At 40.0% G+C, this 13,505-nt stretch overlaps 1 protein-coding gene across 1 annotated transcript in view; it reads right to left on the bottom strand.

The window, feature by feature from the left end:
• kank3 (KN motif and ankyrin repeat domains 3) overlaps positions 1–13,505 on the bottom strand; it is a 41,064-nt gene that overhangs the window by 14,160 nt on the left and 13,399 nt on the right. Inside the window, exons 2-4 of the mRNA XM_032571352.1 lie at positions 5,210–5,284; positions 4,702–4,772; positions 1,803–3,584 (exon numbers count right to left, since the gene is read on the bottom strand). Of these exons, the coding sequence (XP_032427243.1) occupies positions 1,803–3,584; positions 4,702–4,738 (1,819 nt within the window). The 5' untranslated portion in view covers positions 4,739–4,772; positions 5,210–5,284. The remainder of the gene's footprint in view (positions 1–1,802; positions 3,585–4,701; positions 4,773–5,209; positions 5,285–13,505) is intronic.

The following is a 13,505-nucleotide window of genomic DNA, read 5'->3' as shown; positions in this document are numbered from 1 at the left end:
GCCACTTGTCCGCCCATCAAATTACCTGCATACTAAACATTCCACAGTCAACTGTTAAAGGTATCATAACACCGTGGAGACAAACAGGAACAACTGAGCCATGCAAAAATAAATCAGAGTAGGCGACAGTTCATACTGAGGACACCAGCGTTCTGCAGAATCAACAGATACAGTGGTATAAACTTTATATGATGTTTAGATTAGTTCAAGAGCAGCAAATAAAAAAATTATTTGTGGCTGAGCACCAAGTGGTACTCAAAACGGGATGCAGTTGTGCAGAGTATGCTACAATCTGACTCTAAAGCTATTTACATTTATTTTGGTAATTAAGTCTAAGTTTGTCACTTCCAGATAAAATTGCATATTTCAGACATTATTTTCCAAATTGTAAAGTTAAGTGGAGGAGGAATAACGGTCTTTGGTTGTTTTTCAGGAGTTGAGCTTGACTCCTTATTTCTACTGAAAGGATATCTTAATTCTATGGCACCCCAAGACATTTTGGAGAGATTTTTGCTCTCCACTCCATGTAAACAGTTTGAGGATGGCCACTTCCTTTTCTACCAACAGCGTCTAAAGAAAGGTACATGTAGAGCTGGTTGAGCAAGTTTACTCTGGAGAAATTTAAATAGCTGACCTGTGATCAACAAAATATATTTGGGGTTAGCTGATGAGACCATCTCAGCCAACATCAATGTTTGACCTCAAAGCTGCTCTTCTGAAAGAATCGCTCAAAGATTCCTATAACACCTCTAAACTGTGTTGAAAGCCTTTCCAGAAGAGTTGAGGCTCCCTTCTCAGCTATGACTTGGCTCCAAAATTGCAAAGTACAAACTATTTTTGGCAGTATAGTGTATTTACACAGAAAAGGAAACCAGGAAGATAGAGCACATAACACCAGTTTTAAAGTCCCTCCACTGGCTCCCTGTAGCTCAAAGAATAGACTTTAAAATACTGTTGTTAGTTTACAAATCACTGAACAGCTTAGCACCACAATACATTAAAGATCTGCTGTTGTCGTATCAACCTTCCAGACCTCTCAGGTCTTCCGGTTCTGGTCTGCTCTGCATCCCCAGAACCAAACGAGGAGAAGCAGCTTTCAGCATCTATGCACCACAAATTTGGAACAAACTTCCAGAAAACTATAAAACAGCTGAAACACTGACTTCTTTTAAATCTCGACTAAAAATCCACCTGTTTAGAATTGTATTTGAAATGTAATCAATTACAAATTTATTGATGGAACTTGACTTAATGCTGTGTTTTGATTGTTGATTCTATGTTGCATTGTGTTTCTGTGTTTGATATGATGTAAAGCACTTTGAAATGCCTTGCTGCTGAAATGTGCTATACAAATAAAATTTGATTGATTGATTGAAAAACATTGACTTGTTGAACACATAATGTACATGTTTTCATATATTAGAAGCTGAACGGTAAGTCAACAACAAAACATGTATTTTCCAGCAGCCATTGTACAGCGCATACAGGGGTACAACCAGTTGACCAAATGTCCTGGAGCTCAGTTGGGTTGCTTGGTGAGGGTCTGGTCTTGGCAGCGGTTGAATGTGACTCAAGAATTGTGAGGTGTTTGAAACAGCTTAATTTCCAGACACCAAAAATCATAAAATTATTGCCACAAAATGTCTGGGTGTTTGTTTTTTTTAAGTGCCTGTATTATTCTTTTGAAGCAGTTGAAACTCTACTGTTTGTAAATAGAAGCCATATGGAAGAACAAAAACATACAAAATGTTAAATTTGCATAATACGCTCCTTTTAAAATGGGTGTAAGTCTCACTGCTCACCTGTTTTTGTGTCGCTGGTTCTGGTCTCCTCCTCTTGCTCTCCTGTTTTTTCCTCCTCTGCAACAACCACTTCTTCCTCTGGTGAAACCTTGTATTCAGCAACTGTCAGCTGTCTCTTCTTTGGCACTGCAACTTTCTCCTCCTCAGGATTTTCACCACTCACGTTCTCCCACTGACACCCGACGCTGAACCGCTCCACGGGTGCCGGTTCTGGTTCTGGCTCTGGTGTTGCATCAGTTTGCGTTCCCTGCTCGGTTTGATCTGCGCCTAAGTCTTCACCAACACAAACGTGTGTCACCTCCGGATGGCACATCGTGGCGGTATGCTTTAATACGGGACCTAAAGTCTCTACCTGGGCGTTTCTCATGTCGGGTTTTGCTAGCGCTCCCTTCTCAGCCGTGACTTTAGAGGTTCTTTCATCAACCCGAGCTCTCAGGTTATCAAGGTCTTTGTCAGCTACAGTAAGGCGGCTTTCTAAAGATACTATGGACTCCTGCTGGAACTTTATAGTGTCCTGTAAGGTGTCTATCTCCCTCTGTGCCTCTGTAGTCAGCCCCAGCAGAGACTCCATAACCCAGACTTCAGCCTCCTTTGTCCCTGCTCTGACTTGTATTGCCTGCTCATGAACCACAGCAGCTTCTGTTTCTGTGGTTTTGTCACATACTTTCACCTCCATGCACACAGATGCATCTTTCACACCATTCCTGTGATAGAAAACTACAGAGGTCATTGGCACATCATCCCCAACAGCAACAGATTTCTTTTCTTTTTCTGCCAAGTGCGGTAAAACTTTAGATAACCGGGGAGGGGGAGATTTCAGCTCCTTCCCCTCAAACTTCTCAGCCAGTCTTTTCAGCTCCCCAGATTTGACAAGACCCTTATGACCAGTTGAGGTTGGTGAAGTCACTCGGCTGTAGTCAGATTGGAGGATCTCCGTGGTTTGTGTGGAAGACTCTTTAGACTGTTGCTTCTGATGGGAAACCTCCATGGCTGCTTTCTTCTCCTCCAAGGCCAACAGGAGCATGTCTTTTTCTGCACGCAGCTTGGCCAGCTCTTTCTCCAGAGCAGGAAGACCTTTCACTCTTTCCTCCATCTCCTTCAGCTGCTTCAAGGCAGTGGCCATCTGCTCTCTGACGGTCTGCAGCTGGCTGGGTGGGATCGGGGTCACCGTGGTGCCAGCAGCTGGAGTGCTTCGCCCAGAGGTCTGAGGACTGGGTTTGGTCCAGCTGTTCTGCAGCGGTGGTATAGATAGGGAGGGCGTGAGCTGCTTGGGAGGATCTGCGAGCTGGAGGCGCCCACCACCATTCTGGTGCTGGTGGGTTTGCTCCTGCTGAAGCCGCCGGCTGGTTTCCAGGAGAGTCCGTTCGACTCTTGGGTTTCTCTGTGGCGGAGGCGGCGGCACTTTGGCCCCAGCAGAAAGCGGAGGCACGTTGAGGAGAGTAACGGGGGAAATGGAGAGAACTTCGCAGGGCGCTGACCCGAGGCGAAGGCGCGGTGGCGGGGGAGGAGGAACCCTCCCGTCTTCGCTGACTGGGGAGGAGAGAGACTCTGTGGATGTCCACCCACTGGTGCGTCCCCCAACGCTTGGACTCCTCTGGGAAAGCTTGAGTCCACGTCCAGGACGCCGGGAGCTGAGGGGAGCCCGGCGGAGGTTGTGGCCGCTCTCGATCTCTTCCACATATTTAAGGAAGTCCAGGTCGAGCTGGAAGCCATAAGGAGTCTGGACCGAGTAAGAGCCCGACTGGTCAGCCTCTTCCTGACCAGAGTAGATGAATGCAGAGCCTAGGTTTGAAAAAGAAAAACCTCCCTTCAATTACTCTCACAAACAAGATCAACTTTACATGACAGAGTATTGGGGTCATACTGTGAAAAAATAACTAAATAAAACTACAAGAATAAATTAATAATATTACAAAAATAAAATCATATTATTTCAAGAATAATGTCCAAATATTAAGAGAATAAAATCATTCAAGAAGAAAAGCCAAAATAAGATGAGAATAATGTCCAAATATTACGAAAATGAAGTCACAATAATACAAAAACAAGGTTTTACGAGAATAAAGTTGAAATAACATAAGAACAAAATTGTACGATTAAGAGAATAAAGTCGAAATAATACGAAAATGAAGTAATATTTCCAATGCTTCCTCAAAGTCTTAACATTATGACTTTAATCTCATAATACTACAACTTTATTCTTATGACTTTATTCTCATAAAAATCTGACTTCATTTGTGCACAATTTTATTCTCTAATTATTATGGCTTTATTCCCTTATGTGTTCATCGTCATACTTTTATGACTTTATTCTCTTAATTTTATTTTTTTATCTTCTTAACATGGCCATAATTCATAAAAGAATAAATCATACAAATAAAGAATGAAACAATGGACATATTGGTTAAAGCTATAAACTCATCATAGCTAAAATCATCATAGCTTTAACCAATATGTCCATTGTTTCAGTCTTTATTTGTCGCCAATTCATTTTTTGTGGGATTATCAAGGTCTTATATTAATCTTTAGTAAAGATAATTTCCCAATATTTCTCTATTTATAAAAAATGCAAACTTCATCCCCCGAAGGTTTATTTGAGATCCGATTTTATGAATGAGAAGACACTATCTATTACTGGTTTAATAAAGGTATTTTAAAGGTACTTAAGCAGACCTTTTAATTATCTTCAGCAAATTTTCTAAACATTAAAATGTTTACAAAGCAATATGGTAGAAATTTAGATGATTTTTGAGCTTCAAATTTGGAGGAAGGATAAATATTTGACACGATTATTGAAACACAATTTACTTACTAAACAAAACTCTTTAATTAGTCTCACAAACATTCAGGTTTATGAAATCACAAACAGTATATTAAAATTAAAGTTGTAGCTCCTTACCAGGCACCTTTGGATTAACTTGCACCGATTGGGTCATTTTTCAGGACTGAACCCTCTCAGAAGGTGCCAGGCTGAAGAAAAGCAGAGAGAAAGAAATCATTTCTGTAACAATTCACTAATGCTGGTTTAAAATAACAACCTAATAATAATCTGAAAAAACAGTGCAGAAAATTTCTATTAACATCAGTAAGCCACTTAACACTAAGCCAAACTTTGAAACATTGTTTGCTGCTGTTTCTTTTTATACTTAGTAAATCAAAAATTTACAGTATACAAATATACAGCTCTTTATAAAGTACAAAGAGCTAAAAGCTAACAGCAGCTTTACTTGCTCCCTTCACAGCCTAGTTATTCAATGTAAAATACACTTTTCTTCTGTGGGACAAGTCATCACTTAGATGTTTCTAGAAAGTAATGACATTTTTGCTACAATTACATGGCCAACAGAAAATGGCAACCTAAAAGTAACAGATTGAGACTTGAAAACAGAACATTATGGGATGTTTACCTTCCTCAGCCACTTAATGAGAGATTGAAGCAGCTGGAGCTCAGAGAGGTTTCCTCCTTCCTGCTTCACACAGCCCTGTAAAACAAAGGCGAGAGGTATGCAAAACACCGTTGTCAAGAAAAACGAGCCGTGGATCAGAACAGGTCATGGATAGAATAATCATCCGAACAATAAACGGGAAGACTAATGTAAAAAAATATGCTCTGTATTTATTGGTTTAGGTTTTCACCAGCGTAATCTATGAATGCATCGAATGTCTCAGATGCAGCAGCACCTTGTAGAAAACAAGAGCCAAACCTCAAATACAAGCAGTCAGTTATTTAGTTTCAAACATACACACGCGTGTGCCCCCGCAGCACATTCCTAACACATGCTGTTGAAACACGCCTGTCGGCCTTGTGGCTCACCAGCCACTGATAACCTGTGAACACATCTATCATTTGTTAGCTCAGACACACTTCTTGCTGTCAAAGAAAATCCCGCTATCACTCACACAGACAGGAAACCTTTTACCTGAATCCACAGCAGGAGCCCTAGGGGGAACTGTTGCAAATTCTAACTGTGTAATGTTCCCAAAGACAAAAATAAGGCTTAAATAACGAAAATCAGCCGGTGTTCATTCAGTTTCCATCCAAATGTCCCGGCTCCAGAAACTTGGTGCTCTAGAATCTAAACCAATCCTATGGGTTCCCTCCGAAAAATTTTCCATAAAAACAAAAATTATTTACTTTCTGTTTAGTTCGTTTTATAGAATAAATACAAAACTAAACAATAGCAGATATTTCAGCAGTGGTCAGGCTTTGATTATGGAACCTACAAAAACCAAGGACGGATGGATTGATGGATGGATGGATGGATGGATGGATGGATGGATGGATGGATGGATGGATGGATGGATGGATGCATTGATGGATGATGTGAAAAAACATGGATGGATGGACGGACGGTTGGATGGATAGACAAAGAGATGGACGGATGACAAGAAAAATGGATTGATGGAAGATGTGAAAAAACATGGATGGTTGGATGACATGAGAAACAAATGGATGGATGGATGGATGGATGGATGGATGGATGGATGGATGGATGGATGGATGGATGGATGGATGGATGGATGGATGGATGGTCTCAGGTTCTGTGGTTGGCATGCGGCTGGACTCTGGTGGCCATTTTAAAGGATCCCTGTCATCCTCAATAATCTCATCAGCAACCAGAGGAATCTGTTGGGCAACCGCTTTCTTTTCCCAGATCAGGACCAGCAGACTTAGAAAATACTTTGTTTCCTGTGACACCTGACCTTTCACCTCCTGGCTCAGGGAGAGGAAGAGCAACAGAATGTGGGAGGAAGCTTTAGAGAATTAGTCATTTAGTCTACTGTTGGCTAAGTCTGTGCAATAACCTGCTGCTGTTTGTCTGTTTATTTGTCTGTATGCTTGTGTAAATACATACTGTGTGTGTATGCATGTGAGCCGTTTGTTTGTATGATGCTGTCCTGCTGCTAGAATCTTAATTTTCCAGAGGGAACATCCTTGGGGTATCAATAAGATTTTTATCTCATTATCCTTAACTTATTTTTTCCTAATATTATTTTTCTTTCAATTCTTGTCCAGACTTAAAAATCGAATCCGATTTCATTGTTTTCCAGACGGCGTCGGATGTCAAAATTAGACCAAAATTACAACAGGGCACAAACACACAGTTTGTTTAGGTTATGAACAAGTTACGAGAATCTCTAGGGGAGCCGACAGAGGTCAGACTGTATCTAGATATACACTTTACTAATACTACACCTATATACTTATCCAAGTGCATCTTGTTCCATTATGCTTCCTGGAACAGGCTAGGAAAGGTCTGTGATCTATCTACAGCTTTGAAAAGCAGAAGTAGAGCCTCCTGCACAACCAAAAAGAATGCAACAAGTAGTTTCTGGATGTAAAACCACTTGCAACAAAGCACTTGTCTTTTCCAGCAGCCATTGTACATCTCATACAGGGGTAAAACCAGCTAACCAGCTTGGGATGCTAGGTGACAGGATGACGTTGCTAGATGAGGGGCAGTGTCTGTTGATTTGAGCTTTCAGTTAAAGCTGCAGTAGGTAACTTTTATAAAAATAGATTTTTTTTACATGTTTGTTAAAATTGTCACCATGTTGTAACAGTACAAGACAAATAATCTGAAAAAACAAAATGTTGATCTCCGTCCTTTGGTCCAACTACTATCTTCAAACAACCAATCAGAGCCAGGAGGAGGGCCTTAGCGCTGTCAATCACCCTTGTGTACACACTGATAAATGTGCTAATGGCAGATTGGGAAGGTAAGAATTGTGAACAAAGTGACAGTAAAGCTAGAAAAGAGGCCCCACACTTTTTAAAAGTTTTTTTTATGCAACATTGTTACTTGTGTAAATATTGCTTTCTTTGTGATCATTTTAATTACTAAATCTGACTACCTTTGTGATACAGATTTATCAAAATTGTAATGTAGTTTGCAGCTTTTTCTAATTATGTGAACTAAAGTGGATTCAGTTTTCAAAGATGACTGAAAAGTCCAGCTACTGTAAACCATCCACATGGTCAAGCATGGAGGTGACAGGTGATCCTGTGGGAATGTTTCCTCTAGTAGAGATGGAGGAACGAAAGTCATCAGCAAGAACACAGTAGAGTTATGTAAACAGAACAAAATACACACAGACATCCCACCATGTTGGGAGTTTTCTGAAATGTGAGCAGGATTATAAAAGCTGTTGTAGCAAAATTAGATTTCTTTGTTTTTACAAAAAACACTTAGATGTTCCTCCCTCCACCTTCCAAATCCTTCTTCATTTCTCCATCTTTTTATTCGCCCACATCAGCAACCTTTAATCTGCTTTTATTTCTCGCTTTGTTGTCTCAACTCTGCTCCTCTCACATGACTCTTTACTTCTCACCCAGAACATCCCTCAAAACACACTCACTCTCTCTCACACACACACATTTCTGCCTGAACTCAAGTGTTGTTGTTTTTCTCTCTGATTTGATGACACCAAATTACAGACTGGATGAAGAAGCTGCATTCCTTTCCTTTACTCCCCCCTCCGGTCCTGACCAGCTGAGAGCCACGCTGTCGAGTCGCTCACACCAAAAGAAGTGCAAACATAAGAGCGGTTCACATAAAGACAAACCACAAACACAATCACAGAAATGGCCATAAAGAGCGTGTCTAACAGTACTTAACTCTAAATTTAAAAGTCTCTGAAATTATGTTTTGAGAAAGAGGACAACACTCCTCTGAAGCCAACATTTCACCAACATTGGCTTTGAGGAAAATATTTCAGTCCTAGACACCAATTATACAGTTACAACCAATTAGTTTTTGCTTGTTTTTACTCACCAATCAAGGAAATTCAATACAATTAAAATTTTTGTAAAATTCCATAGTTTAATCACATAGTTTAATCACATGCAGCTGATTAAAACATGAGAGAAAAAAGATAAATTCAATGCATTCAATTTGTTTCAAGAAATAATTGACATTTCTAATTCTGGTTGGGATGTTCAAAGTTGTATCTGTGACATAAGATGATAAGCTGCTTTAAGTGAGCAAGACTTTACGATCAGCTTTCTACGTGTCTGATATTGTAGCATACATCTTTATATTTGCAGGCTGCCACAGATTTTTGGGACATGTCATAAAAAGTATTGCAATGTACTTTTATGACAGTACATTGCTTCAGAAATCACATAGCAATGACCCAATTAAAACTTTCCTAAACTTATAATGCAACTTTGAAAAATACTTTGTCTGCACTGATGACGATTCACTCACATCAGCATGTCGAATGCTAAAAAAGGCTGACATGTCAGCGGACTAATTTATTGAGCAAACAGACCATCTCTCACCAAACATAAATTAGAAAACTTGGCTAAACAACACAGAAGTGTTAAATAGAGCTGCATTCCACTTTGGTATGTTTGGATGTTACTGGTTAGAATTTGTGCTACACCATAACCTGATTGAAACAAACTCGGCACAAAAAGTAAGGAAATTTGTGTTTGGCAATTTTATTTTTTGTTAAAACAATGCTTCTTGGTAATAACTCTTATGCAAAACCTTGTTTAATTAATTTTAAATGGTGCTGTATTTGTTATAAAAATAAATTTCGAGAGTTGCGTTGTATGAAAAACTCCACCAAACCCTCTCTACCAATGTTAAACAGCTTTTGTTGGCAGTAGTGTGATGGTGTGGAGTGGCATCTTGCCCACTGGACAAAGCAACGCCTGTCGTCATTTGACGCAATCTCATTGCAGAGGTAGCAAGACGAATTTCTGCAACCAATGGAAATCTATATCTTAACTCTTAAGGACCAAAGCTACCAAAACACAACAATGTTTATCAGAGACTTGGAAATAAAGAGGATTCAATGGCCTACAGTCCTGATCTCAACCTTTCACAAAATGCTCCTAATTTATTTTACATCTTGACGTCAATAAACATTTTTATATGACAACATAAATGCTAAGATGAGAAACAGAGTAACGCCAGCTTATGAAACAACCAGTAACACATTGAAACTCCGGCACATCTGGTTAAAGGTGAAATTATTCAGCAACAGATTGACTTCTAAAAGAGGTGTTCCTGTTTTAATGGGAAATTTTATTGAGCCATGTCTGTTCGTGTAATCCTGTAGGGATAATATCAGGGCTTTTAAGAGACTGTACTGAGTCATATGATGCAGAACAAGTTTGTAGCCGTTAGATAATTTAAGACCTCGTTATTTGTCTGGTGCTGACTGATGCGTCCAGGTGCTATTATGTTTACGTCCCAAACAACCTACCTCAAAGCTATGCAAATGTGCACAATGTTTAATAACTTACACATTGAAATTATATGGTAATATTGGTAAATGTTGGCCAAAAGGTGTCTCAGTCAACACAGTTAACACCTTTTTACTCCAGAATCAAGACCATGGTTATGGTGGGACCAATACAGAATGAAGGCTGGTTGACCAAAAGCTTTTCTTGTATAATGCTAAGTTGTTTTTCCACCATTAGAAGGTTGAGCAGCGTGTACACTAAGTTGGCTGACAGCGCTCGGACCCTCCTCCTGGCTCTGATTGGTTGTTTTTAGTCTGTGGCGGTGCATTTCTTCAGAAGGCAATAGTAGCTCAGGGAGGAGGTGAAGGAGATCAATCTTTTTATAGATTATGTCTCAAACTGTCACGACATGCAAACAGTTTAAACAAATATGTAAAAAGTTACATACTGCATCTTTAAGTTGGTGTGAAATGGTCCCTATTTGCATTTCATCCAATGAGCAGCAACTTCTCTGAGCAAACGCGCCTTCCTGCCACACCAGTGAAAACAAGACAAGTTCAGAACAAATTAGTATTCATGCATTTTTCCCTGCAGGCTGAGAGGGAACATGTGACTCCAAGTGCAGAAGTTTCCTGCTATCCCAGCACAGCCTCACAGGCGTGCCACTAATGCAGAGGAAGACACTGGTTTGTTCTGTATTCAGCTGGACTCATGGAAGAGGAAATCTTGAGCTGTTGAAAGAACTGGGGCCATGTTTTGAAACGGTGACCTCATTCCCAACACCACCCTTTCCCCAAGAAGGGAAAGCCAAAGAGAGAGATGGATATCCGATGTGACTGACAAGAAGGGGAGGGAGTTAGCAGCAACATCCTCTCTCTGACAGAAACTTTCACAATCTGACTGCTTTACGTGAGAAAAAAAAACCATTCAGAAAACTCAGCATGCACACATTCGCAGAATCAAATCCAAACCATGAATACGCCTCCAGCTCCAAATGCATACCATCCTGTCAGTCATTTCTGTTACAACGGCAGAGTTTAACTGTTTCAAGCCCCCTCAATTCTTCCCTTCACAGTTATTCCAACTTTAATACAAATATTTTGCATAAATCTTCACATACAGATAAGCCACAAATTATTCATACCCCAGGGTAGAGTTATTAAAGTATGGCTTTAATTTTACCAACATGTTTCTTCTGGTTGGAAGTAATAAACATCCTGGAGCGGCCCAGCTATTATTGAATCACACAGATAATCTGAGGGGAGCAAAAGATTAGAGTGATGACAAGGAGGCTTTCTAAACTCAGACTAGAAGCACATTGTGTAAAATGATGTTGAAGTTACCAGTGGAAGCCTTTATGTGTGTTTCATTGCTCTAATTTTAAATAAAAAGTTCCATTGATTATTGAACAGATAAGAGAAGAAGAAACGTCATTTTCCCTTTTTGTCTAAATTAACACTCCTCTAAAATTGTTTTCTTGTAATTCCCATCAGAAATAAACTTCTTGGTTGAATGAAAAATATCTATTACATGTCAATCTACCAGGGTTTTCTACTTGAGTTAAAACAAAACAAACAGTTGCTAATCCTGACTGTCTACAGGTGAGGAGTTTTGTTTCATGTCTTCAATCCTAAGAGGACTTTCAGTCCCACACTCAGCAAACACTCAGACAGGAGCGCCTCTCTGCTGCTAGGATAAATCTGCTGTTTCCTGAAGGAAAGCCTAAAACTCCCTCAATAAATCCCCCAACATCAGTACAAGCATGCAAACATAACTCCATGCACCCGTTAGAAACCTCCCATTGTCTCCCAGTAGGGGATGTGTGTGGGGCGGGGGGTCCTGTCAGGAAAGGCACTGGGTCATCCTGAAAGCTGCTTCCTGAAGTCAGCAGGAAATCAGAGGAGAAGACAAGCAAAAACTGAGCGCTGAAAAAATACTGTGATACAAAGACACAAGCAAACACGCGGGCATCCTGCAGCTAGAAACCATCCAATATCACATGACGCGTCACGTTGCTGTTAGATAAAACACTTTCACATAGACGCTTTCAAACAGCTTCACCTTTAAATAGACCGCGTCGATACCAGTGGCATTTTCCGTCTGCAATGTCTTCAACATAAACCAACGTCACATCGCTAATATCCTATTCCTCCTCCATATAAACAGGAAAAAATAACTTCATAATCACAATCAAGTTTTAACATCACATGCATCCTGATGCTCCTCCGTCTTCCTTCCAACAAACACAATCGGCCACATTCAGACCCCACAATGAGGCATTATGCCTCTTTAGTTGCTGCGCTGTTTTCAAACTGTTCTTGTGAAGCTTCATTGTTTCCTCCAAAATCAGGCCCCCAATGCAGTCCATGTAGAGTCTGTGCAGGTCCAAAATGTCACCAAGTGAATTCAATAAAGTCAGAGAGGAAGTAGCAGCCACTTGGAGAGTTTTAGGATAAAGAGGCACCATTTGGATGTAGAGTGGCTCCTGCAGAGCGACTGAATCAAAGGATAAAAGGAGGCCCTTTTCCAGGAAAAATCCACGTTTTGAGGTGTTTTACAATGAAACATTTTACTTTCCGTGTCCGGTCTGTAAGTGCAAAGTCGAGCTCCTTTAGTTTTTTACTGCTTAAGTTGTGATTGCTGTACTTTTACGTGTATTTAACATGAAACATTATCCTGCTGCTTCTCGGCTAGTTGGAATTAAACTCAAATATCGCCACAACATTCCTTTAAGGCAGTGGTTTCCAAAATTTGGGGTCGGATTCCCACTGTGGGTAGTAAAACACCAAGTGGGGGGTCTGGAGATCATCTCCAGACATCTAATTAAATTTTTAAAATGAGTGCCAATTGCACATTTTATTGTAATCGTTGGACGAAATAAAGTGCAATAATCATAACGCGGTAAAACAAATTTAATGAGTGCCGGGGCAGTTTGTGATGTCGTTGCACTCTTGGCATGTTGGGTTTGTTTTAGTGTTTTTCCACCAAAGTGGTGCTAGATCAGAGCTTGTGCCTTAACTGGTTTTTAACTGGTTCTATTGAGGGGAAAAAGGGCAAAGAACCAGTTTGGATTTCCACAACCAAGTAGGAGCCACATTATTGCATTATTAAAATCTCTCACACATTAAATATTTGATTCTCCCATCCAAGTTTGTCTTGAATTTAGCAGAAGATTTACTTCTAGAAATCAATCGTTTATGAAAGGTTTTTAAACTGGAAGTGCCGTTTCTGAACTGCCCTGACAATCCTGACCAGCATTTCCAAACCTTTCGCAGTGGATCTTCAAAGTGTGAACTGTCATACTGTCATTTTTTATGTAAAAAATTTGCTAAATCATTTCAAACATTCCAGGGTGAAACGGCTTTATCACTGCTCCCAACAAAATCAATAAATGTTTATATAAATGCTGCTCCAAGCACAAATTTACTGTTGCACAATAAAGTTAGCTACTCTGTCTTCTAATATTCAAATGCACAATTTGTACATTTTTTAAACTAATTCAG

This window comes from Xiphophorus hellerii, chromosome 9, assembly GCF_003331165.1.
Source record: "Xiphophorus hellerii strain 12219 chromosome 9, Xiphophorus_hellerii-4.1, whole genome shotgun sequence".
Lineage (NCBI taxonomy): Eukaryota > Metazoa > Chordata > Actinopteri > Cyprinodontiformes > Poeciliidae > Xiphophorus > Xiphophorus hellerii.
This window is presented reverse-complemented; position numbering and strand designations above follow the sequence as displayed.